This window comes from Lipophrys pholis, assembly GCF_963383615.2.
Source record: "Lipophrys pholis genome assembly, chromosome: 2".
Lineage (NCBI taxonomy): Eukaryota > Metazoa > Chordata > Actinopteri > Blenniiformes > Blenniidae > Lipophrys > Lipophrys pholis.
This window is the reverse complement of record NC_137636.1, coordinates 9,312,482-9,336,828: the sequence shown is the minus strand read 5'-3', so window position 1 is coordinate 9,336,828 and position 24,347 is coordinate 9,312,482. Positions and strand designations below refer to the sequence as shown.

General features: G+C 40.4%; 2 protein-coding genes across 4 annotated transcripts in view; one reads left to right on the top strand and one right to left on the bottom strand.

The window, feature by feature from the left end:
* The window catches only part of LOC308126859 (protein diaphanous homolog 3-like), a 161,005-nt gene extending 156,449 nt beyond the window's left edge, over window positions 1-4,556 (bottom strand). The window contains exon 1 of the mRNA XM_080491547.1: window positions 4,014-4,556. Coding sequence (XP_080347673.1) covers window positions 4,014-4,136 — 123 coding nt within the window. The 5' untranslated portion in view covers window positions 4,137-4,556. The remainder of the gene's footprint in view (window positions 1-4,013) is intronic.
* Window positions 4,557-10,662: 6,106 nt separating this feature from the next.
* tdrd3 (tudor domain containing 3) lies at window positions 10,663-23,807 on the top strand. 3 transcript variants are annotated; one of them, XR_013935156.1, is made up of 14 exons: window positions 10,663-10,871; window positions 11,986-12,070; window positions 13,894-13,959; window positions 14,562-14,722; window positions 15,891-16,032; window positions 16,190-16,261; window positions 19,037-19,186; window positions 19,688-19,840; window positions 20,513-20,690; window positions 21,232-21,357; window positions 21,656-22,644; window positions 22,796-22,921; window positions 23,056-23,242; window positions 23,568-23,807. XR_013935156.1 is itself a non-coding variant. In XM_080458384.1 (14 exons), the coding sequence occupies exons 1-13, from the start codon at window positions 10,834-10,836 to the stop codon at window positions 23,206-23,208; spliced, it is 2,403 nt and encodes an 800-aa protein (XP_080314510.1). In that variant the 5' UTR covers window positions 10,663-10,833; the 3' UTR covers window positions 23,209-23,242; window positions 23,568-23,807. The 3 variants fall into 3 exon arrangements, 2 of the variants coding, with proteins under 2 accessions (XP_080314510.1, XP_080314511.1); XM_080458384.1 differs by having other exon boundaries at window positions 23,092-23,242; XM_080458385.1 differs by having other exon boundaries at window positions 10,722-10,775; window positions 23,092-23,242.
* Window positions 23,808-24,347: the final 540 nt, after the last annotated feature.

The following is a 24,347-nucleotide window of genomic DNA, read 5'->3' as shown; positions in this document are numbered from 1 at the left end:
GTAGTACAGCCCTCTGGTTGACACGTGTTAAACAAAGCACAAGCTCGAGTCGAGGATGTTTGTGAGTAAAGCAGTTTGTTCCCTGAGTTAACGAATCACAATGACACAATAATACCACTTCAAAAAGGAGACGCGATTACTTCATGCAAGGTGATGGTAGACATTAGTCAGGCATTAAAAACTAAACAATCTTTGTCCGATCTTACCACATCGTCTGTGATGTTTCGAAAAGGTAAATGCTAAAAAAAAAAAAAGAGAGGAACAGGAAAACTCAAATCAGGACACAAAGATACAGTACCGAATACAAAAAGAAGACTTTCGAAGCATAGAACAGCTAAATATTTTTTGACATATTTGTGCTAATCACATTAAATATTAAACATTTTTATTACAGAATTCCTTTCATTTCACTTTTTGGGAGTTATTGAGTAACTATAATGCTTTGTGGAGCATATCTAAGAAGCCTTTGTTATCACTTGTTTACATTAATCACAAAACACAAAAAGAGTTGTGAAGGCTGTCTGAATTCAAACTAGATGAAAACTTGAGTGAAGAGTCAAACACAGGAAAAATATAATGGCTACCCAACCAAGAACATGCCAAAGTCCTGATACTTCCTGCCTGAAAAGCATTAGTGTGTTGTATAACAATAACAGAATCGTCCCTACAGACATTTCTGTTCATTTATCTGAAAGGATAAAAGGATTGTAGTTGCCAGGTTAGTGTTCACATTTCCATAAATACTTGAACTTTCCATTATGTAAAGGTACACTCAGTGCTTTGATCCAGGAGTAGTAATGGACCCAGTGTGTGCCAGCTGAATGAAGTCAAAATGACTGCACATTTCCCCAAAAGCGTGTCCAACTACCAGTAAATACAATGGGTAGGTGCCAAACTTCACCTCAGAAAAAGCGAAATCCTATTGAGAAATCCAGCGGTCCAGTTTACCTGGTTAATAAAGCAGCGTTATTCAGTCGCTGCCTGAAGGGGAGTTTTAGACAAGCCACATCTCTAAAAAAAATTATACGTCAGTGCCAATGTCCAGTAATTTGCACATACAAAAATGATTACATTATTTTTTCTCTCATTTATTTGACTTAAAGTTGGTTTAATGTTGTGTTGGGATTTTGGAAAGTGACATTTGGGAAAACCCATATATAAACAGGGTTAGTTTTTCGTCAAGCATTGAAATACACTTTGGAGCAATTCTGTTTGTATGAAATGAATCAATGTCAACTTGTCAATGAGCCATAAATCTGCTTCCTGAGAAAGAAAATACTTTTCGGCTCAAATTCAGACCGAATTTGGTACAACCCAATTGTAATAAAATGACAAACTGTATGTACCCGCTGTGAGAAATGTTGTCTTACAACCACTGAGCCGCTTCCAACAGAACAGGGGTTTCCAACATATGGCCCATCTGCCAGTGTTGCCCCATCGGACGACCTTGTGAAGTCTTAACATTTCAAAGGGAATATTATGAGACATTTTCAGCAAATGTAGCTGCTGTTCTTGATTTCTCCACTGGTGAATACACTGTTGGAGTCGTAACACAAAACTGGAGGCTGAACAGAACAGCAATGCTCATAAGGAGTGATGCAGCAGTGACAGATAACCACTTCAATGCTTGAAAAACAGCATTAGTATCAAAAACACACCCAGAACATGAGATTGTAAACACACGCATGGCAAAAACACAGCAGAAATCAAGCATTTTAAAGTCAACCTGGAGCTCTTCATTGTCAGGCGAGAATGCAAAACACCAAGGTGAAGAGAAATTAAACATTTTTTGAAAGATTTTCTAATTTGCTGGCAGATATTATGAAGAAAGTTATCAGAGAAGGAAAAATCCAGACACTCAACCATCAACTTTCCAGGGCTTGTGCTGAACATTTTTTGAATCCTGCTGTAATGACGGATGTATTTGTGAATCAGACCTGACAGTCGGACTTTCTCCACGCTTTCACAAACTTTGCATCATTATTCAATTCTTATGCAATGATAATTTAATTTAGCAAAGTTCTACAGCGCCTCTTTTTTTTTCTTTTTATTCATAGGCATATTTTTTCTCTCAGTCAAATCAGCCAAACTCTTATAACTACCTTTACCCAGACACAACGCATTGTAAAAAAGTTCATCTCTTCTGTCAACACATTTTAACTTTGTGTGGAAATGCGTTCCACACGGATCGCAAATAACCCGTGTTGAACAGGATTACAACTCTTTTAGTGTGAATAAGCAGAATTTCTTTGTAGCTGGAAAAGGGAAAGAAATAGATTTATTATAACAGGGAAATTGAATATGAACGATCCAGATTCTTTTCATATTGCACTACTACCTGTAGACGTAACAATGCATGTATTTATTTTGTGCTGCTCAGTACAAGATGTTCAGAGTGAAACTTCCTTTAAATGGGTTGCAACCAAATAATTACAGTTACAATTGCAGAATTGTACACTGATATCGACAAGATGTACGACAGCTACTGGAATAATATAATTTCCAACAGAACATTTTAGGAGCGCAGCAAGTTGGGTTTTTTTTGTTGGATTTAATTCACTACTCGGGTAAGACATTAAAACGCTACACACACTGTGGAATTTTTGATAAGCCTTTACTATATTTCAACTCATAGTTAGGAATGCCAGAACATGGCCCTTCTCTGCTCAAACTATACGGGTCAAGAAAGTGGCTAATACGTGGAGTTCATCCCGGAAAATATTGAATAACCTCAGAGACAAAACCTACAATGAAACCGAGAAGTTTAATTATATTGTTCTCCAATTTTCTCAGGCTCTTGCAATTCTCTTTTTACTGCTAATTATTCTCTGTGTCCCTGCTACAAACTGAGAGCTGGGAGCTGGTGTCACTTCATACATGACTGGCATAATTACTTTGAAGCTTCACATTCATACCAATAATTCCAACAGTGCTCTGACATTCTGCTTCCTTTCAGCTGGGAAAGCCACCGAGCCATTTTAGGGCATGCACGCGCCCATGAGTCAATAGTTCTGGTGGGACACACACAGAGATGGACCCTCTCTGCTTTCAGAAGAAATAACAACAAATAGCCATCACAAATTACCAGAGTCCAGGGTGATTGTAAACATTTTGTTTTGCCTTTCACAAAGACGATGCACTGTGTGCATTGGCACTCCTACTCTGACAGTTACTGTCCAATTTTTTTATCAGATATAATCGGCATTAGATACATATCTAAGTAACTCCTACCCATACTACAAGGAATTTGAATTTAGTAGTACTCGAACAACAATGGGCTCATCAAAAAATTAGACTGTGCAATGAGTAGATCACTGCCATAAACAAGTTCTTTTTCTGAAAGACAAATGTATTATGTTCACAATAACCTCACAGAAACCAGACAATGTGTTGAATAAAGTGGAAAATAAAAGAAATCAATGATGGTTCAGTTTTTAACTACTGACATCTTCCCACCAACTCCTAAAGAATCGAGTAAGCCAGCGTCTCAATGACAGGGTGGTGGTTGGTTTGTAGTAGATGGAAACACATGGATTAGTGTTTGCTAAACCCTGGGCTAATTATAACCATTTGATTTCCTACATGCAAACCAATGTCAACAAACACTCAAGGTCATGGGTCAAAAAAAGCTTTGACTGCACGTTGATTTGAAGAGATTTTCATCAATTTTTTTTCTCAAGATAAGACATAAGATGAGTTGCATGCAGCTCTCAGCCTCTAAATGGCATTGCCTGTTTGATAATCATGTGAAAAGACAGTAAGTTATAATGATCTAACTCAGCCCATGGTTGCCTGCATAGATCTTATAAAGAAGAGTAGTCTATTCTGCATTAAATAAAATAGTCGTGAGACAGAGTTTGACAGCATGGGGTTCTGATTTTTGTTCTGCGTGAGGCTCTGAATGCATCCTTCGCTAAATAAACAAAGCTTTTTGTGTGTTTGTGTGAGTGTATGAAGCCATCACCTGCTTTTGTGCCATACAGACAAGTTTCTCAATCCACTGCCATACTCACAAATTTTGGTTTGCGGTCCCCTTCATCGTACACCGACGTGCTGTGCTGGAAAGAGCCCTTCTTCTTTTGAGACTTACTATCACGTCCTGCAGTTGATTCAAACCGCTGATTATAACTATCCATGTTAACGTAATGACTCCACACGACCTGGTGAGACCTGGGACGTAAACGTGTGTAACACAGAGTAGAACGACAAAAGATCTAAACACGCTGTAAGGTCACCATCTGTGTCTCTGAAGTTAAAGCTAAAAAAAAAACGAAAAAAAACAAATCCAGGTTACTGTCACTGTTCCACTGGTCCGTTCAGCCAGCTAGCAAGGTGCTACACTATCATTCACTGGTGGCTTTACTTAGCCCTTAATCCAATTTATGGACTGTCACGTAACGCCCAGGGTTCCGCTCGCGGAAAGAAAAAGAAAAACGAAAAGAAAGAAAGAGCGGTTTGAAACCTGCCTATTTTCGCCGCTAAACAAATTTTACCCGCTCGTTAAAAGAAAGCTGTGGAGCAGTTGAAGAGTTAGCCGCATAAATTCCAGCTGGAGAATAGTTTTTTTGACAGACCCGCGCAATGACGACGTCATATCCTCGTGTTCAATCAAACCAATAGTGTGCTTGGAACAACAGGCGTCTCTCCTCATTGGCTGAATTGCTTTTATTCACCCTATGATTGGTCGAACTGAGCTGTTAGTCAATCCTACCTCATTTTCGGATTGAAGCGTGTTTATCCTCCCGAGTAAACAGAGTCTGCTTTGAGTGGAGTCTGGTGTGCAACTGTTCTGAGAAAATCATTCTGTAATTTTTGAATCTTGGAGAAGAGTTTAGGATTAAATACGTTTTACTTCTTCCTACCCCTTTTCTGTCACGTTAAACCAGATACAGTATTGGTGATCTATGTGTATTTTATGAATTTCTATGAGTATGTACACAGATAGATAGCTAGATAGATAGCTAGAGAGATAGAGAGATAGATAGATGCCAGAAAATACTCTCAGTCACATTCACCTGTCCAAACACCAACTGAGACAACTGCCATGAAAGCTGCTCACACACCACTGGGAGAAACCTTATGTTAAGTGTCTTAGTGTCTTCCCCAAGGACACCAGAACAAATAGTCAGACAGAGCTGGTGATTGAACCATTAACCCCAAGATTAGAAGACAATCGGCTCCAGTGCCTGAGTGGCACTCACTCCCATAAAAGGCAAAAGTCAAACAATTAGTTTGGAATTATAAACCCACTGTTTATCATGTGAAAAGGGAGAATAGATGTTTAAATAAACTTTACCAGCAGCCACCTATATTATTTACTTTTTAGGTAAGTCATATGCCTTATATTTTTCTTTTCAATGTGTTATATTAGCCAGATGTAACAATTTGTTCATTGTTCATGTAACCTAAAAGTTCCTTCAGTTCACCTTTGCAAAAGTGAATGTTTATTACACAGTAGTTTTTCATTTAAAAGTAAACTGAAGCTACTGTAAAATCCCAGGTACCTTGTCTGATGCAAACAGCGCAAAGTAATATGATGCAACTAAGAGAAACTTCCCTCATGTGCTCCACTCGAAACGCGATCTTTCAGGACGTGCAATATCACAAAGAGCTTCAATGAAAGCCAAACCACTATGAAACAAGTGTGCTCCTGTTGAGAATAGAGTAAAAAAAAAAGGAAATGTCTGTATGGATTATTGATGGTGGACCACACACTACTATAGCTTGCTATGGATGGATTTTCTTTATGTTTCCCCATGGTGGCACATGAGGGAACTTAACCTTGATTTTGTGAGACCCGCATGAAAGGCATCTGGCTTGAAAACTAATGCACAGGTTGTTACGACTTGCTGTGGCAACTACTGTAAGCGAGAGGAGCTGGAATTCATTGATGGGTTTTCCTTTTAAACAGTAGCAAGATTAGGATTGTTATTAAAATGTTATGTTCATTCTAATTCTATTTTACTTATGGTGAAGGCAAGAAGGTGAAAAGCCTGATCTTCTTCCTAAATGAGTCCACATATCAGTTGTCATACCAGTATGGCGAGCAAGGAGGCACGGACATCTCTGTCCGCCACAACTTCATCCAGCTTTTCTAGGAGGACCCCAATCCACTCTCAGACCAACCAAGAGATATAATCTCTGATGCATGCCCTGAGCATTCTCTCAGTTGGACATCCCTAGTCGAGCTCTCGTGAGAGGTTGAGCAGGAGGCACCCAAAATCAGATGTCCTCTACACCTCAACTGGCTCTTCTAAATGTGGAAGAATATAGTGGTTCCACTTGGAGTCTCTCTTGGCCGGCCGGCCCGTCAGTCAAGAAGAGTGATGCCTGCCACCCTGCAGAGGAAACTCTTTTCAACTGTCTGTGTCTTTGATCTCAATATTCTGGAAATTACACGAAGTTCATGAGCACGGGTGAGGGTGCTGACGGGGGAGTGCGGCTTTGCATCTCTGCTCCTACTTGACATAACAGTCCAGCGCAATGACTGCAATACTGCTGCCGCCGATCCAAACCTGTGACTGATCCCATGGTACTGCTTCCCATCACACATCATAACCACAAGCGGTTGTCAGGCTTTTTCACAGCCTTTGTGCCTCTTGACAACTGTGAGCACGGTACTAATCCTCTGTGAATCCATAGCACTGGAGTCACATGACAAGAAGACATGTGTGACCTACCAGACTTTTCAACTTGAGAAACATTTGTAATTCATCGTTTTATGACATGTACACTTGAGGCAAAAAATTGAAAATGAAATAAAATGCACAAAGTATTTGACAAACACAAAACAGGTGATATGATTCATCTATCTTGTAGCTCATTAAATTTGCTCAACTGTTATATATTTGGGTATCAATCTTTGACAGATGGGATGATTCAGTCTTTCATTATTACTTTGTCGGCTTATAAAAATGAACTCTTCCACCCAACTATGATTTGTACAGGTATATTTTGTATATTACTTGCCCCATAACAATATCGAATGTGTATTTTACAATCTCCAACTAATTTTTTTATTTTTTTTTATCTTGAGTCAAATGTCACTTTTGCATGAAGCTTTGAGCTATGAAATTTAACTTGACTTTTGTTAAAATTCAACCTCTTGAAATGTTGTTATCTCGAAAGACCTTTTACTCCTTGAATCCCTGGAAGGCTATCTGCATGCCTGCCAGCAGTGTATTAACACTCTTCGTCTCGCCAAACACAAGCCTTGTGGCATCGTGCCTTGCTAATCCTTTCCGACAATGAAAGATTGAGCCTTCCAAATCGGTCAAAGGACTGCCATAAGGATATACAGTAAAAAAACAAAAAAAAAAAAACAATCCAAAGCCAAATAAATGTTCTCGTACAGATTATGACATTGATCTCGGCATACAAGAAGGTTCATGAAGGAATTGAATGCTGTGTGCCACATAGGCGTGAATATCTTGAAAATGTGTCAACAAATACAGATACATTTCATAAGAACGAAGTGCTTCTTTTTGAATGACTTTTTTCTTAAACTACATATCAAACAAAAAAGATTTATTTGTTTTTGCTGAGGAGTTTGAATATTTGCTTTTATTATCAGTTGTATACAAACAAAACATGGAATGCCAGTCCAGATTTCACTGTCACATTTACACTCCGAGGTGAGAGGGCCATTGTTCAATTCAATTCAATTCAATTCAATTCAATTCAAATCAAATCAGTTCAAGTCAAGTCAAATCAATTCAAGTTAAGTCAATTCAATTCGAACCAAAGTATTTAACGCCAAACACAACTATGTCATCTGAAGACACTTTTACAGAGAAAAAACAAATTCCACGTGAGCGAGTATAGGTGACAGTGTAAAGGAAGAGTAAAACTCCTTTAATAGAAGGAAACCTTTTCTTGATCTCTTGAGAATGGAAAGGTTCGTCATGTCAGCGTCCATAAGATAAGATAGAGTCAAACATACGAAGCATCATTTATTGAGAGGGCCATTTCAATGTGATTTTTGACTGAAAACTAGTATAAATCCTGATAAACCTATCAGGGGAGCGGGCTCAGTTATGCTCTTTTTATGTGCATAGACTGCCATCTTGTGGTTCCATTACAACACCATCAGTTATTATTTGATACTGTTCAGGAACCCCTTACATGTGTCCGCTCTTTAAAAATACTCTCTCGTTTAAATGAACCTTTATTGAATCCATATTCTTCCCAGACCAAGATGCACATGACTCAATGCAAAGGAAATCAACATCATTAGAGCAACCACAAGGGGGAAAAAATAGGCATAAATTGTCTCAATACAATATGGTTTGTGAAGTTTATGATGTTGAACAAACATCCCAGTTGACACAGACGTCTCTGCAGCAAGAGCTCATATATCATCAGTCATTAGCAATCTGTCACTGAGCCCTCTGAGAACTTATCAATATCCCCAGGGAAAGCTGTTCACAGTGAGATCCATTAATTGTCTTTAAGAATAGAACAGTGTTGCCCATTATCACATCACTGTAGCAGTGTGTTCAAGTATAAACATTTACTGTACAGTCTTTAATCAAATCTTTGACAGGAGTTGCAAGAAAAAAAAAGGAGCTGCTGAATACACACTGGTGTGTAACGCCAAAAAAGACATCGAGGACAAGGAGAATAGTCATTAATTGCAAAATACTCCAACAGTCTATCCAGCTAAAAGGTTGCAAAGTGCCGAAAAGAAAGCTTGTTAAAGTGTTGTGTCTGTCACTTGGTCATCTCAAAGACAATCTGCAAGACAACACTTCAAGATGTATGTTATTGATCTGCACAAGAGATTATTTACTCTTTTGTTCTTGAAGCCACCATAGATTCCCTCTAAGAAAAGTTATGGACTCTCTCTCAGGTTGATGAATTGCAAAGAAACGAAAAAAACAAACAAGACAAAAACAAACCATGACAATGAAGCAACACCCTGGCAAACCCACCCACTCCAATGATCATACAATCACAAAAAGCGTTCAAAAATTAAAAGCAATGAGAAAGTTCCCCGTTATGCTCTGAATATTACAAATCATTTCGTGGTGGTTTTATTTGATATTCACAAATCTGATTTTGACAAGCTCAGAGAGACACAGTCGTATCACCCAGATGGGCCCAGAAACCTGGATTAGAAACCTGCTGATCTCCAGTCACGTGTGTCTGAAGTTTGATGTAATGATATCCACTCTGGTCTCAAATGTTTTTTTTTGCATTGAGTCATTTTGAGGAGTCACGTGGACTTCTTTCAGCATCACTGACTGATTCGTGTCCTCAACCAAACGCCATAATTTGAACACAGTGAACTTGGCTGGGCATGCTTCTCAAACACACTCCTCAAATTTAGGTAAATGCTGGATTTATATTCCATTCACGCTTGACTTCTTCAACACGAAAATTGCATCATGACCAATGTGACACAAGGGATTATTGAAGAACAATTTTTCTGAGCAGCTTCGTAGACACATCCTGTGTGAGCTTAAACATATTGCATTATTAAGGCTAAGGGAAAGTCTTTGCAACCAAGAGGAAGGAAATGTTTAAAACTAATACTTGCTATGATTTCACACAATAGCAATCTTTCATCCCATGCAAAGTCTCTATAACTCATCAAAGTTTAGCTTTACTTTTGCGAGAAGAATAACTTGTTGAATTTGAGGGTTTTAGCCATTTCGGCTCATTACAAAAGAAAACAAGAGAAGAAATATACAAAAAGGATTAAGGATTATATTATATCTCCCAGAAAGTCCGTTTCATATTAGACTCAACATTACAGGTTTTTTTAATTAAATTTTTGGGAAGAATGTAAAAATGTGCATGGGCAAAAACCCAACAACATACTATGACTAACTATATTAAAAGAAATAGTTGAAAACTACAGAAAGGATTGTGATTCAGTGTTGTTTTGACTAATAGGCAAATAAAATAATTTCAAGCCATTGAAATCCTTTATACCATCTCCTCCTGTTCAGGGCACTGGAGCAAAGCTCTGCTAAGTACAGGACAGGGCAGGGTACAGTGTGTATCCAGCCACTGAGGTAGATAGATAGGACCACAAGAGGAAAAAAGTCATCCATGTCTCCTGTCCTACAGTTGTGATAGAGTACAATGAAAATATATAGGTGGAGTAGATTTGCTGGACTCTCTCATTGCACTGTACCACAACAAAATCAGATCAAAGTGGTGCAATTGGCTTGTGTTTTACCTCAATAGCATGATGGTGGTCACTGCTTGGTTGTTGAAAAGGATAGATGGTATGATAAGACAAGAAAACATGAAGTTTCACGGATCCAAAGTGGAAATAACATGGACCACAAGAGAGGTTGTCCGACTCCTCCAATCGACAGGGCATACAAAGACAGGAGAAGAAGAGGACGAGTTCCTGACGTGCACTTGGATGCCACATGCCACTGGATTGTCACAGCTGAAATCAAAGAGTGATGCAAAGCACTAGGATGTAAAGGGACACCAAAATCCAAGTGCCCGCAAAATACAGTATATTACTCGTTTGGGTTTCATCATTTCAATAAGAAAAGCCTTGGCGTTTTCATGCCATCTTAGCACATTTTTGCTCGCTCGTTCGTATATATTCTAATTAACAATAAAGGTGATTCTTGTATTCTATTCTATTCGCAAAAGGCAATAATAGCTGATTTGGCCCACGCGGCTTTCCGTACCGCACAACGCGTTTCGGTGGTGACGTGAAAGCCAGAGGATCGTTCAGCACTCGCGTTAGCGAGCTTTGTTAGCGGGACAAACATGTGTTACAGACCGAGATAGTCGTCATTCAGGTGTCCCCCGTTCCAATGCATTAGTGTACTCATTTACACGTCTGCGTTTGGGAGGAAAATGAGTGATCTGATAGACTCCCTGGTCAAAGAGGGCTGGTGAGTAGCACGGCGGCTAATGTCAGAGAGCTAGCATCTCATACTGAGATGCTAAATTGGTGCGAGCGAACGACACGAATCCACATTTTGACATTCGACCGCACGTTCACGCAATTGATCGCGGACGCCTTGGATTCTGTTGCTTGCGGTAACATTGTTGTGCCCGCTAAAGCGACATTAAAAAGCAAACTGAACGCAGCAGCGACAGGCTTGACGACGCCAGCTTTGCTAACACACACTTAGCATGCTATTATCACTACGCTGATATTTTACCATCAGCAGTAAAAACGAAACCGACAGGGTTGCTCTCTTACTCCAGACCGTCATCAGTGCAATCTTGGCAAGAAGAGATTGTCAAAGTGCAAGTTACAATACAACATTTGTAAAAGAACTCAGAAGCCTAACATACACATTGGGTCGAGATGACCCCACTTGGAGTCTGACAGTCTTACTCTGCATAAGTTATGGATATTTCAATAGTAAGTCAGTCTGTACCTTTTGAGCTTGATTGCAGAGATCACAGGTGAAAACAGTCTAATTAAACGACTGCCTGATGCTTAACGTGGCAAGATTCATAAATGGCTTGTCCTGGTTTTCGATTTTTGTCTGTTTAAATATTCTATCTTTGTAAACACTGTTCTAGTGAGATTCGTCCCATGTATTGATTGAGGGGGTTTTCTCGTATGAGTCCCGAGGATTGTGAAGCTCCTCCAAAATAATTTTTAAGTTGAACAACAAAGCTGTTAAAGCTGTATAAAATCTAAAGAACACACTGTGGACAGGCTACCAGCCCATCACAGAGCAAACAGAGAGACAGACTAACACACACACACACACACACACACACACACACACACACACACACACACACACACACACTTTGGGGGCAATTTAGTGTCACCAATTCACCTCACCTGCAGGAGAACATGCACACTCCACACAGAAAGGCCTCACCAGTATTTGAACCCAGACCTTCTTGCTGTGAGGCGAGATGACTAACCACTGAGCGGTCTTCAAGTGCCAACTGTTGAGACTGTATATGTTTACCTGAGAGTGCTTAATTTTTCCAATTTTTGCTTCTTCTTGTTTTTTTTCTTCATCTTTCACCCTACAGGTACCTCAGCGATGAAGGTATAGCAGAACTGAAAGGATCAGTTGAGAGCGTAACACACGCTGACATTATTGGCATTGCACTTGATGTGAGTATCACATTTGCAGAGTTTCCATCGTGGTTGCTTTGTATTTGATCGTCAGGGGGGCGGTTTACTGCATTGCATATTCTTGAATCGGTTTCATTTGCATCAGCTATCATGAGAAATGTATATTTAATGCACTCCCTGACTTCTAGACGTGTCCTACCATGGCATCCTGATGAAACTTAAAAATAGGCACGTGATTTTAATGCATGTTATAGTTGATGGAGAGATATATTAGTGTTGGTGCAATACCTTGAAAACCATAGTGTGCTTTTGTGGCATTATGTGACAACATAGCAGAGACAGTGCAGTTGGCTTATGGTAATGACAATTAAATGCTTCTGAAAATGGAGATTGTAGGACTCTTTGTGGAGGTTTCTTCTTCTGACTATTCCAAAAAACAGGCGTCGTTCTTAGCTGCCTGTACCTGACCAGCACCAGAAGAGTTGGCAAAATGCAATAGTTATTTAGAGCTTTTTATGTTTGACCTGGAGTACTGCTAAAAGGTCTTGTACTTTATGTGGACTTACCCAAGTTTGTTTGTTGTGTTGGCCTACACAGTCCTAATTTAGTAAACTGTGGACTTTGGGGGTAGAACGGCCAAAAGGCAAAAGATAATTTTAGACGTCCACGGGATTACAGAGGAATGAAACTTGGTAATGCCCATTGTAATGGAGTTATGAATACAGCAATTTTATTAGGATGGAACTACATATGCAAACATATTTTTGGAAATATATCTTTTACTGACAAAGCGTCTGATGTTTAATGCTAATTTTAGCAGTCATGAAAAAATAATGGCGTATGGATCTATTTACAATCTTGAAATAAGAAACCATCAACGTAAACTTTATTATCCCCGAGAGGGCAATTTGTAGTACAGTCGGCAGTGAGACGTACAAAAAAGAAAGCATATGTCCTACAATACACTCAGTGATGCCACTATTTCCAGTTAATGAATAGACCAGTGGCAGCTGTTGGATCTGTGTGATGGTAAAAACTGAACCAATGATCTGATGGTAACGAGATAAACTCTGAAGACGGAGGCTGACTGGGGACAGTCAGGGTTGCCTGAGCTTTTTTTCCCCAGGGATATTCATCATGCAAGTCCGCCTGTGTGTGTAAATATATATATATATATATATATATATATGTCACTTTTTTGTTTAACCACGTTATTAGATGTTATTTTTTGGTGGAACAAATAATGGACTTAATTTCTGGGATGTTCTATACAGGTAAAGGGCACTTACTCATGGGTGAATTGTTTTTACGGACTGTTTGATCCCGTTTTTGTGGCCGAGGCTCAGTTAGTAGAGCGAGGTCGTCTTGAAACTGTAATGCCGCAGGTTTGATCCCACATTTTCCCCAGTCCATATGTGGAAGTGTACTTGATCAACACACTGACTCCAAATTGGCCCCCATGGAAGGATTGAGTGCTTTTCATGGCAGCCGTCACCACTGGTGTGTGTGAGAAAGTGATAAACAATTCAAAGTTCTTTGGGGACTTCTGACGAAGTGGAAAAGCGTTATGTAACTGAAATCCATTTGTTTCTTATTTTTTTTATTTTATAATTGGCACAGTCTTCCTATTCATAATGATTCTTTTATAAGCATTCTCTTTTCATCTATTTAGGCAAGTAGGCTTTTATCAACATGCTTTTTTGACATGTTTGGGCGGTCTTCTCTCGTCTTCCTCAAATGTCATCCGATGGTGGTGGATGATGCCTCTTTTTATCAGCTGATGACATTTCTGACAAAGACAAAAGAACACCGTTGAACTAAAGGCATAATGAACCTAGTTGAACATATTGATTGTTTTCCAGAGTGATCTACGGCCTGTTGGGAGAAAGTTTCTCCCATCTGATATCAATAGTGGAAGAACAGAGAAGGTGAGTCCTCCGTAAGGTTTTTATTTGCTTTGTTTTAAATGCCGTTGCTTTATACTAGAGGTTAAAATCTCTGATAATTGTGTTGAAAATGTTGTGGTACAAATACGTTTTACATGCAATTCACAAAGGCACCACTAGATGGCCCTAACACACTGACAAATATAGATGAAACTATCCCTTCTCAGAACCAGAGTAAACAAAATCTTCAAGTGTATTAAAACATGTGATTTTATGTGCGTTCGACTCCTATTCAGGCACATATTTTTCTAGAAATATACCCTGCGTGTCTATGCATTATTTAGTGGACTTAAAGGACCTTTCTGAGTTTCCAGATTGATGGGTTTTAGGTAGATGGCATTCACACATCTTTTCAGAAAAAAAGTAGCAACTTTTCTTTGACTGAACTGAAAACAAATACTGTTGCAGTTAAGACAGATCCAAAAATTTGCTCCGACATAATTGCAACAGAACGTGTTTGTTACTGTGTTTAGAAATATCATTTTTTTTAAAAGTGCAGATTTAGTTTGAACCGACTTTTGCAATACTCCCCCCCGCACGTTGCCGATTTGCCTTTCAAACATTGTTTTTCACTCCTTTGCCAGTTGGAGGGTCCATGTGTTCTCCAGGTGCAGAAGGTGAGAAACATCTCGGCTCCTAAAGATCATGAAGAGTCCCAGGGTGCACCGCGAATGCTGCGCCTACAAATGACAGATGGGCACACCACCTGTGTTGGATTGGAGTTTAAACATCTGTCTAAGATCAGGTACAAAACCAGTTTTGTTCAAGGGAAATAAAAGATGCAGTATTTTTCTTGGAAGTCGATTTGTCTTCTAAACAGCTGTTGGTTTTGTTACTGTTATTTAATAAAAAGAAGAGGCTTTTTTTTTTCTTTTTTTTTTTGCAACATACTGTATAATTAAAACTTGCTATATTTAAACCACTTCATCATTTATTCAAGGCTAATGGGTAAGATTGTGTACGCACCCTTCACCTCCTTGTCAACACTCTCACCCCACCACATGCTTGGATTTTCCCTTTATCTGCAATTTCCAGTCGGTGGCAGCTGATCTAACAATTCCCGGCCTTAATTACATCTCCAACCAAGCAACCGTGGCCTTGGTGACTGCTGCCATGGTGACTAGCCAGTCTGTACAGGTGGAGTGGCCCGAATGTGGGCCTCGACTTCCTGATGGGAAGAGAGGAAAGAACCGAACAAATCCCCTCTTTATGAGCGGGGTGCGCACACACACACGCAGGCCTGCCCACTGCGGTGGTTAGTGTCTCCTCGGAAAGTGTCCGCTTTAGTGTGCGCCTGGCCATAAGTGAGTGGTAAAGAAGGATGAGATGGATTACAGGACCCTTTAGAGTGCGTGACAGTGATATAGTAGAGAGACATGACAATTTAGCACTAAGTAGCAGCGCTGGCGATGAATTCTAACACCAAATGTGTGTTTGCTCGCATGTGATCGAATCGAGGACGGTGAGTGCCTCATTTCTACGTTTTCTGTTATCATGAGAACACCATCCGTCCCAGTGGTGTGAAGTGAAATCCCTAATTGTTGCTTTGGCATCCGGCATCAGTAGCTGGAAATCCCTCTAAGTCCCTGTGCTTTCCTAATGAGAGAGGCAGAGGCCTTATCAGGCCTGATGAGATAGAGGGGCTTTTAATTTACCATGAGGATGGGTGAGCAGCTGGGATTATTAATAGTCTCTCCTAGCCTTGCCACCCATCCGCTGGCACTGCTCCATGTCATTTATAAAGTGGTATGGGTGAGGTGGTCGGGTCTGGGGCTTTCTATATGCTGTGCCTTGCTCAAACCTGAACAGTTTAACCTTTATGAATTGATTTCAAATATATATCTATATATATATTTATTTTTTTTAATGCATGTGCTTTAATGTCTTGTCTTTTTTTTTTTTTTTTTTTCAAGCCTCAATACCCCCCCCGGAACAAAGGTGAAGCTTCTTGGTACAGTCCAGGTTAAAAATGGTCTTTTGTTGCTTGATGACTCAAAAATCTCCGTCCTTGGAGGCGAGGTTGATCACATGGTGGAGAAATGGGAACTACAAAGGGTGAGAGTCCAAATTTTAATGATGGCCACTTTGACTAAAGAATTCATATTTTAGTGATCATCCTAAATCTCTAATAACGGCCTCCAGTACGTATTCCAGCTATTTAATGTTGCTTGGATTTTCTCTGATTGCAAGGTCTTTATTCTTTAACCTCCAGAGTTTGGCCAAACACAGCAGGAGTAACATTGGAGCAGAAGGCGGACCTCCTCCCTTTGTGCAGTTTGGTCAGGTGAGGCAAAATATTAATTATAGTGGCACTTTCACTTTTCCAATCAAAACTCGCCCTGGTAAAAAAGCCCGGCGCAAGCGAACGGCAACCTGGAAACAGTGATTTGAAAAGAAGTAACAAAAATAATACAGTCGGGGGAAAACGTATGTTTATGAAATGAGATTTCAGCTGCGATTTAATGGACGTCGGATTCTGCTGAATACCAATCACCTCAGAAATACACGCAAGGGCAAAACACATGTCTCTGCCTCAAAGGGTGGTGGGTGTCCAGTTTCTCAGCTCCGTTGTCTCTGATCTTTTCTGCAACAACTGCATGGATCTTTGAAATGCATAGTTGATTTTTAATTCTGCTTTACAGTCCTCTAGTGCATTTTTTTTTTCTTTTTTAACCATCAGCAACATGTGGTGTCAGTGTTGCTTTTATTTAAAGCTGCTGTGTACAAAAACTGAGAAAAGATAAATGAGCTGTTTGTACATCCGGTTGAACAGAGGAACAAAGTGGCCATGTTCACCATCATCATATGAAATCACCTCACGTTTTTTTTTTTTTTTGTTTTTTTGTTTTCCAGCATTTTAGGGTTTGCACATGACGATTATTTTCAGGAAATAAAAACTGTATTTAAATTCCTGGCTGGAGTGAAAGCTCAGAATTGTCAGAATTTACATTTAAAAGCTTCTGTTTCTGAGTCAATACTCCCTTGGCAAGCATGGCAGCTTCAGAGTGGGATGCATCCGTATCAGCTTGACACTTGGATTGTGGGATTTTCACCCACTCTTCATTCCAGATTTGCTCAAGCTTTGTAAAGTTGGACGAGGAACATTTTTGGAATCGTCATTCAACATTCTGCAGATTTACCCGTGCAGCTGTATTCCTAATGCCCGGGTCAGTCCAGGACTTAGTGCTAAATAAGTCCGCTTCAAGGTGTTAGACATTCCTGTATCTCAGAGTAATTGGCACCATGAAGCAAATCTGTGCCTGCATTGTCCTTGGCTTTATATTCTGTCAGTTAGTCGATTGTACCTCTCTTGAGTTCCTGCAACTCGGAAGACATTCTCACAGCGTGGAGCCCCAGGTGTCCCACTTCACATCAGGAGCGAGATTTCTGAGTCGGTGAGCTTTTATCTGACAATTTGTTAAAGTGGTTAGTTTGCATCATAGCGGGGCTTTTTTCAGGCTGACATACCTCGAGGTGAAATATAGGAGTATTTTAGAATATATTGCTCAAGTCCTCAAAGTTCTAATGCCAGTTCATCAATTTAGTACTAGGTTGATTGGAATTATTGACATTTGTTTTTTTGTGAAATTTGAGCTACTGTGCATCGGCCCTGTGTATCTTTTAATGTACTGAAAAGTAAATTTTCCAAATACGTGACAGGCATGTGATTTCTTGTCTGTGATTGTGACGATCATACAGAGGTAAATCTTAGCGTCACTTTAACAATATATCTGCATATCTCATATATAGATATCTTGTATATTGCAGGATCACAATGTCTCATTAGAATCATGTGACTGATTTGGCGTGTGAAGTGTGGCGAGCAGCAGCAGCCACATTTCACACGCAAGTTTCCGTGGAAGTTAATATTTAAACCGTTGAGTTGATTGTGCACTGCTCTTGTAGAGTGATTATGTGCCAGTTTTCTTTTTTTCCAGAGACGGCATACATGCTACTTTTTTTTTTCTTTCTTTTTTTTAATCTTCCAGTTAAAATTAATGGATAAACAGTGCTGATTTTGGGAAAAGAAATCCCTTGAAATTCCCTCCATGCTGTTTTTAAAAACGCACTTTAGCTGAAATGGCGGCTTACTGTCTTGACGGCTCTGCAGCCCCGACTAGTGGCGACAAGGTGCATGACAGTCCAGCTGCTTTGTATATTTGTACTTCGCATTTCTGGTGCCGTTCACAAGGGGGCAAATATTTGAATTTGAATTTGACTCATCGAGCACATCCCTGATTAGATCTGCAAAATTGTGTCAGCGACGGCAGGATATGAGTAGAAAAAGGATTAATGTGAGAGTAGGTTTAGGTTTTTCTGCAGAAATCTTGTGTTGTGGCCAGCTTCGCCAATCTACAGAGATCATGGACATTTGTCTTCGGGAAAACCTCTTCGGCTTAATATATACCGTATTTACTGATTACGATGATGTATGGGAATAATGCAGAGTACCTTTGTTGTAAAGACTCCCTTAAGTGATTTTTCAGAGCTTTCTGCAGTCATACATCATATTGTAATGTCTACTGGTTATCTAATGACCTGGTCATTACAAACAGAAAGTGCCGGCTTGGCATCATTCAGAGTACTGTTTCACTGTTTACTGTTGATTTGATTTGTGTGGCGACTTTCCAGTAGTCGCATACCTGCTGTCATTGCTCCCTTTATGTCCTTTATCCCTACCGACTCATCAGTTTTACCTTTGCAGCAATAAAAGAGACGGGACTTGCTCAGAAGCAAAGGTCATTGCTGCAGTTGGTAGCTGACTCTCGCTCTGACTCATCACTTCCTTCAGTCACTGAGCAGCTGCAGGAAAAATCTTCACTTTCCATCTCATTCCTACCACGTCACGGATGATGCTTTTAAAATTCAGCGCAGTTCACATTGCAACAGATGCGTTAGGACTTTTTCTTACCGGTTCAGTCCGACTCTCAACAATACCAGAGCTCCAGATGGACTGATTGTAGTTGTGCCGCGTAAACATAGAAAATGCACTGACAATGCACTGATCCTTTGCTTCAGAAACCGTGCCTGACTGGATCTGTTATGTTCCTTGCTGTAGAAGTGTGCAAGGAAAGATGAAGTCGACAGCCAAGAGCTGGACCAGAGGAAAACTTTGCAGACTCACAGCATCGTCAAAAGTCCTGATGAGAACGACGAGTTCGAAAAGCAGCGGACGGCAGCCATTGCAGAGGTGGCCAAGACCAAAGAGGTAAGCGAAAGCTCGAGGTAAATCCCCAATGTGTTTAAAGTAAGTAGCCTGGACATTTTGTGATGCAACACAAAGTCTTTTGCAAGCAATTTCAAAAAGACTTCTACGGAATCTATATTTGTTTCAATTTCTTCATCGACCACTTGATTTCTCTAAGCACCGTGTTTGCCCGGCTAACACTTTTTTGCCTCTTTGCTCATCGACGTTCAAATTACGCAAACGCTACATAATTTGGCCTCCATTTAAAATAAACATGCTCCTTATTGACATCTGCTTTACCCTTAACCTCTCATGACATTCTGGGAACTCTGCAAATAAAAAATCTGAATTACATTGTCAACTTCAAGCATCTTGTTTCTTTTGTGGTGTTTTCTTTCTTTCTCTCTTTTTTTTTTTTTTTTTTTTTTTTGCTTTATTATTCTGCCCTGCAGCCGTATTGATCCCAAAGTGTTTTTGTCTTCTGCTTTTTTTTTTTTTTTTCCTTCTTCTTCTTCTTGTCAGGGCCCCCGCGCGTTTGGTGGTGGAGGAAATGCAGGCAGTAATTTATCCAACGCAGCCTCCTCTTCCCGGAGTCGAGACTCATACCAGCAGAGGAGACGAGAAGACAGGGTCGAAAGAACAGAGAGCAGACAAGATGGAAACTACAGGGAGCTGGTGAGAGGACAAATGTAGTCTGAACCTGTAAAAGAAAGAAAGCAAGCAGACTGTGTTATAATTATAGGTTTACCTCACTTTACTGAAGCCTCCATTCGCCGTTCAAAAAAAAAAAAAAAAAGTAATTTAAAAGCTGGAGCTTGTTCTGGGGTCTTGTGATCTGGATTGAGGTGTTTTGTTACACTTCACAGACGAGGAAGTGAGGTATTGATTTTGATACTTTACTAATGTAAATGAATTGGAGGCCTGGTCAGGTTTTCCAATCAGGAGGGAATCCATTTGACTTTTTTTTTTTTTTTATGTTATTACCTGCCAATTTCTCGGCTCAAAATCGGCCGGCTTTGGTACGAAGACATAAATAGGATGGAACAGGTCATTACAGTTTTCGGCACTGAACTGTTTTATTACAGGTTCCAAACTTAATTTCAAAGTAATCTAAGGTAGAACAGAGCTTTAAAGTTGAAGTAACATTAGATTCTTTTCCATCTCTCCAGTCCCTTTTTCTTTCAGTCAGAATAAACCTCACATCTACCTCTAAAGTTGCCTTATTTTGCCTCATTGTTGGAGACATTATCTGTACGTGTCATTTTCTCACCTCCCTGCACTTTTTACGCCTTTTTCACTCAACGTGTGCTCTTCAGTTTCTCTTCTTTCATCCTGTCCGCTGGGTAGGTGGATGAACGTGCTCTGAGAGACATCATGGAGATGGGTTTTAACAGGGAGGCTGCTCGACAGGCTCTGATGGATAATAATAACAACCTCGAAGTGGCACTAAACAGCCTACTGACTGGATCCTCGGATAACAGGCCTGGCCCGATGGTAGCTGAACCTACCAAGCAGCAACCCAGAGGTACGCACAAACCGCCTGCCTCCACCGACCTCATGTCACCTAGAGAGGTAACATTGTGGCAGAGATGTGGAGGTCCTTTAAGTGCATTGGAAACCACCAACACTGTAGTTAGAGGTCCACAGTGGCCGCTACGGCTTGTTTTAGTTTGCTTATCAGAAATTGAATGCGCACTTTACTGCTGACTCTGTTCCAAATCGCACCTTAAGGTATCCGATGGATTTTCCACTTTACCTGCAGTCATTGTTCGGTATTTGTTTCAGTGATGAAAATCAACGTGCAGTAAGTCCAATCGCACTGAACTATTCACAGAGTTATTTTCTACAACTGCGAGCAGGGAGTGGGTCAACAGCTCATTTAGTTACTGCGTTCATACATTCTGTATATTGACTTAGAGTTCTACAAAGTGCCTGACACAAGCACCCATACAGAAAAGTACATTTATTTACTCCCCCAGTAAGAACACATTGCTTGGGTTTTTGCTCGTTCAAGCTCCTATTTGTTAACTATTCCTAACTTGGTCTGATTATTGTGCTCCCCTCAGGCAGAGGAAAGGGAAGAGGCAGGTCCAGAAATGAAGATGAGGATGAAGGAGCAGGAGGAAGGCCATCTGGACCCAGCACTCTGTTTGATTTTCTGGAATCCAAGATGGGAGTTTTCTCTATTGATGGTGAGTGAACTGGTCCGTGTTTCTTTCTAAACTGCTCCATTGCCTCGTTTATTGTCCAGAACAACCCATCAAGTTTACACTTGATCTACTTCATGGCGAAAGGCATCTTTAGATGTTGTTGGCTTCATAGTGTTTGTTTAAAGAGGATTTTTCTCAGTGGTGCTTGCCGCTCTCGTTAAATCCCTCAAGACGAATGCCTTTTAACTCTGCGTTATATTCATGGAATAATTGTGTTGATGTTGTTTTTGATGATGTTTTTTTTTTTTTTTAATAAATTACATCTTCTTCTTTTTTCCAGAGCCAAAACACCAGCCGCCACAGAGACATTATGAGAACAGAGGAAATTTCTCCAACCCAGATTATTACACCAAAGACACGTCTCACACCAAGTTCTCACACAATGACCACAGGCAGCAAAGGAACGACCGGCCACCTCGCTTCAATAGGGACACTGATTTTCCCAAACCCGGCCAGGAGCCTCTCTCCAACTCTCCAACCTCCCAAACATCAGCTCAAGGCCAGCAGTGGAGGGGCCAGGACAGATGGTCACGGGACAGACCACAAAATGATCGGAGAGAGACGCGAGATGAGCAGATTTATCCTCCAGCCTACATGAATGCCTTCCCTCATTCAAAGGATCCTCAGCAGCAGCAGCAGCAGCAGATGGAGTTCAGTGGATCTTCCCAACAACGATATAGAAACGGAGATGGCAGTGGGAATATGTCTGGGCAAACTCATAGGAGAGGGGGAAGAGAAAATGTTCCAGCTCCTAAACTGCATAATTCAGCAGGAAGCGAAATGGATGGAAGAGCAAATAATAAACGCACAGACAGAATGGACGACGCCAACAATGGCGGTCGGAAGGGGAAATTTGACCGACCAAATTCGGATTACTTTGACCGACAAAGGGATGGTGGGCCTCCAAACTTTAACATGAGAGGAGGGGGAGGAGGTGGAGGTGGAGGAGGAATTGGAAGGGGCAGCACAGGTCCTGTTCAAGACGTCGGGTTATCACAGGCTCCTCGAGTAATGGCGGGAGATTCTGCTCATTTTCAAAATGGAATTCTGGAACACAAAAGAACTGGACCGATCAAGCCCATGATCTCCCCTTGTCCGCCTAACAGAGAGGTGCCCAGCAGGAAAAACGCCTCTACCAACCCTGGATCTAAGAGAAGAGGAGGTCAAGGCAGAGGTCAGGGTCCCCGAGGATCCGAGAGAAGTCACCCTGTGGAACATGTGTGGAAACCAGGTGACCAGTGTCTGGCATTGTACTGGGAAGACGGCAAGGTATGCCATTACTCTATTACTGGAGTCAGAAAATAAATTTACATTTCATTGTTTGTTGTTGGGATCTAATTAAATGGGATATTGGTATGTTTGCATATGGACATGTTTGTATTAAAATAACATTATTTTTTTTCTCTCTTTCTCTGTAAAGTTGTACCATGCCAGAATAGATGCTGTGCATCCATCAGGCTCCACGGCTGTGGTTGTATTTAGTGACTATGGAAACTGTGAAGAAGTCCTCCTGCACAACATCAAGCCCATTCCCACTGATGCCATGGTAAGGATCTGAAGAGTTCATCAACACCCTAATGTGCTGCAAAATACTAAATGGAAGCAGTTAATTAAACTGTATTCATGTGAAGTGAAGACAGTTGATGAAATATGAATGACATGTAGTTTAATCACTCGCAGTAACACAACCAAACCATATCAAATGTGCGATGGCAGGAGGAAGATGATGGTTACTATGACGGTTCACTTGAGTTTCGACGTGGGGGAGACGGACAGCCGAGACGCACGAGACCCACACAACAGTATTACCAGCCACCCAGGGCACGAGATTAATGTGTCTTGAGTTTACACTGGCTGGTAAATCAATGTAAGTATCGTTTCTTTTCTTTTTTGCATTCAAATGATAAATATTTCTGTATTTTTGATGGAATTTTGTGTTAACTTGTCATATCCTACTCTTTTTATTAAGGTGGCTATTTAAAATTAACCATGGCTTTTGCTTACTGCTATTGTAAAATGCATACCATAAATTTGCCAATTATATCTTAAAGGTTATTTCAAGTAGGAACTAAAGATATCCTTCTTTCGCGTCATGTAGATGTGACTTCTGATCCTGTCAGAGGCTCCAGCCATAAAAATGTAAAGGAGTAATTTCTGTAGTGTACTTACTTTTTTTTTTCTCTATCCATCAGCGTGCTTGTCTCACACCCTCCTCCACTTTCTGCAAGAATCCAGAGTGCTTCCTGAATTTTTAAGCGTCCACATCGTTGGGACATGAGAACTTTTCAAAGGGCTTGCACCTCACACGGAATTAAAGGAAAGACTGACACAAGCTCCCTCTGTTTATTTTGTGAAGAACGTATCGACTGTATATGTTGTGATGCTTTGAAAAATGGATGCGTTAAAATAAAAGATTCTGATTAGTCTGTAGCAGACCTGTGTTGCGTTTCATTCTTGAGGATTCACATGATTAATAAACTGATGCAGAGCAGAGAAGTGAGCCATCCAACGATCCTTTGTTACATGATCCGAAATTTTTTTATTAGAAATCATTTTTTTAACTGACTTTACATACAAATTTTTCCCATGGTTGTTGTCTTACAGTTTAGCTGTGACATTTCTCTTCTTGTGAATAGGCAATAGCACGATCAGCTTGAGCTCATTTGTCTTGTTCTTTGAAGCAAATCCAGAGGGTAAGACAATCTCTTCCCCCTGTAATAGAGATGGTTACACTGCAGAGATATCATTTTGCACATTACAAAAGGGACTGTGCCCAGCTCTTCAAGCACTGCACACCACCTACTGTTGGAGCTGTATATGGACTCGAGCAGCGCAAGGGGCAAGATTTACACATGAAGAAATAATCTCCACCGTGGCTCCAATTTCACTCATACCAACGGTAGGAGACAAATGGACAAAGCACCAGGGGTCAACCGAGAGGTCACTGTGTTATTCTGTATCACTAGTCCAAA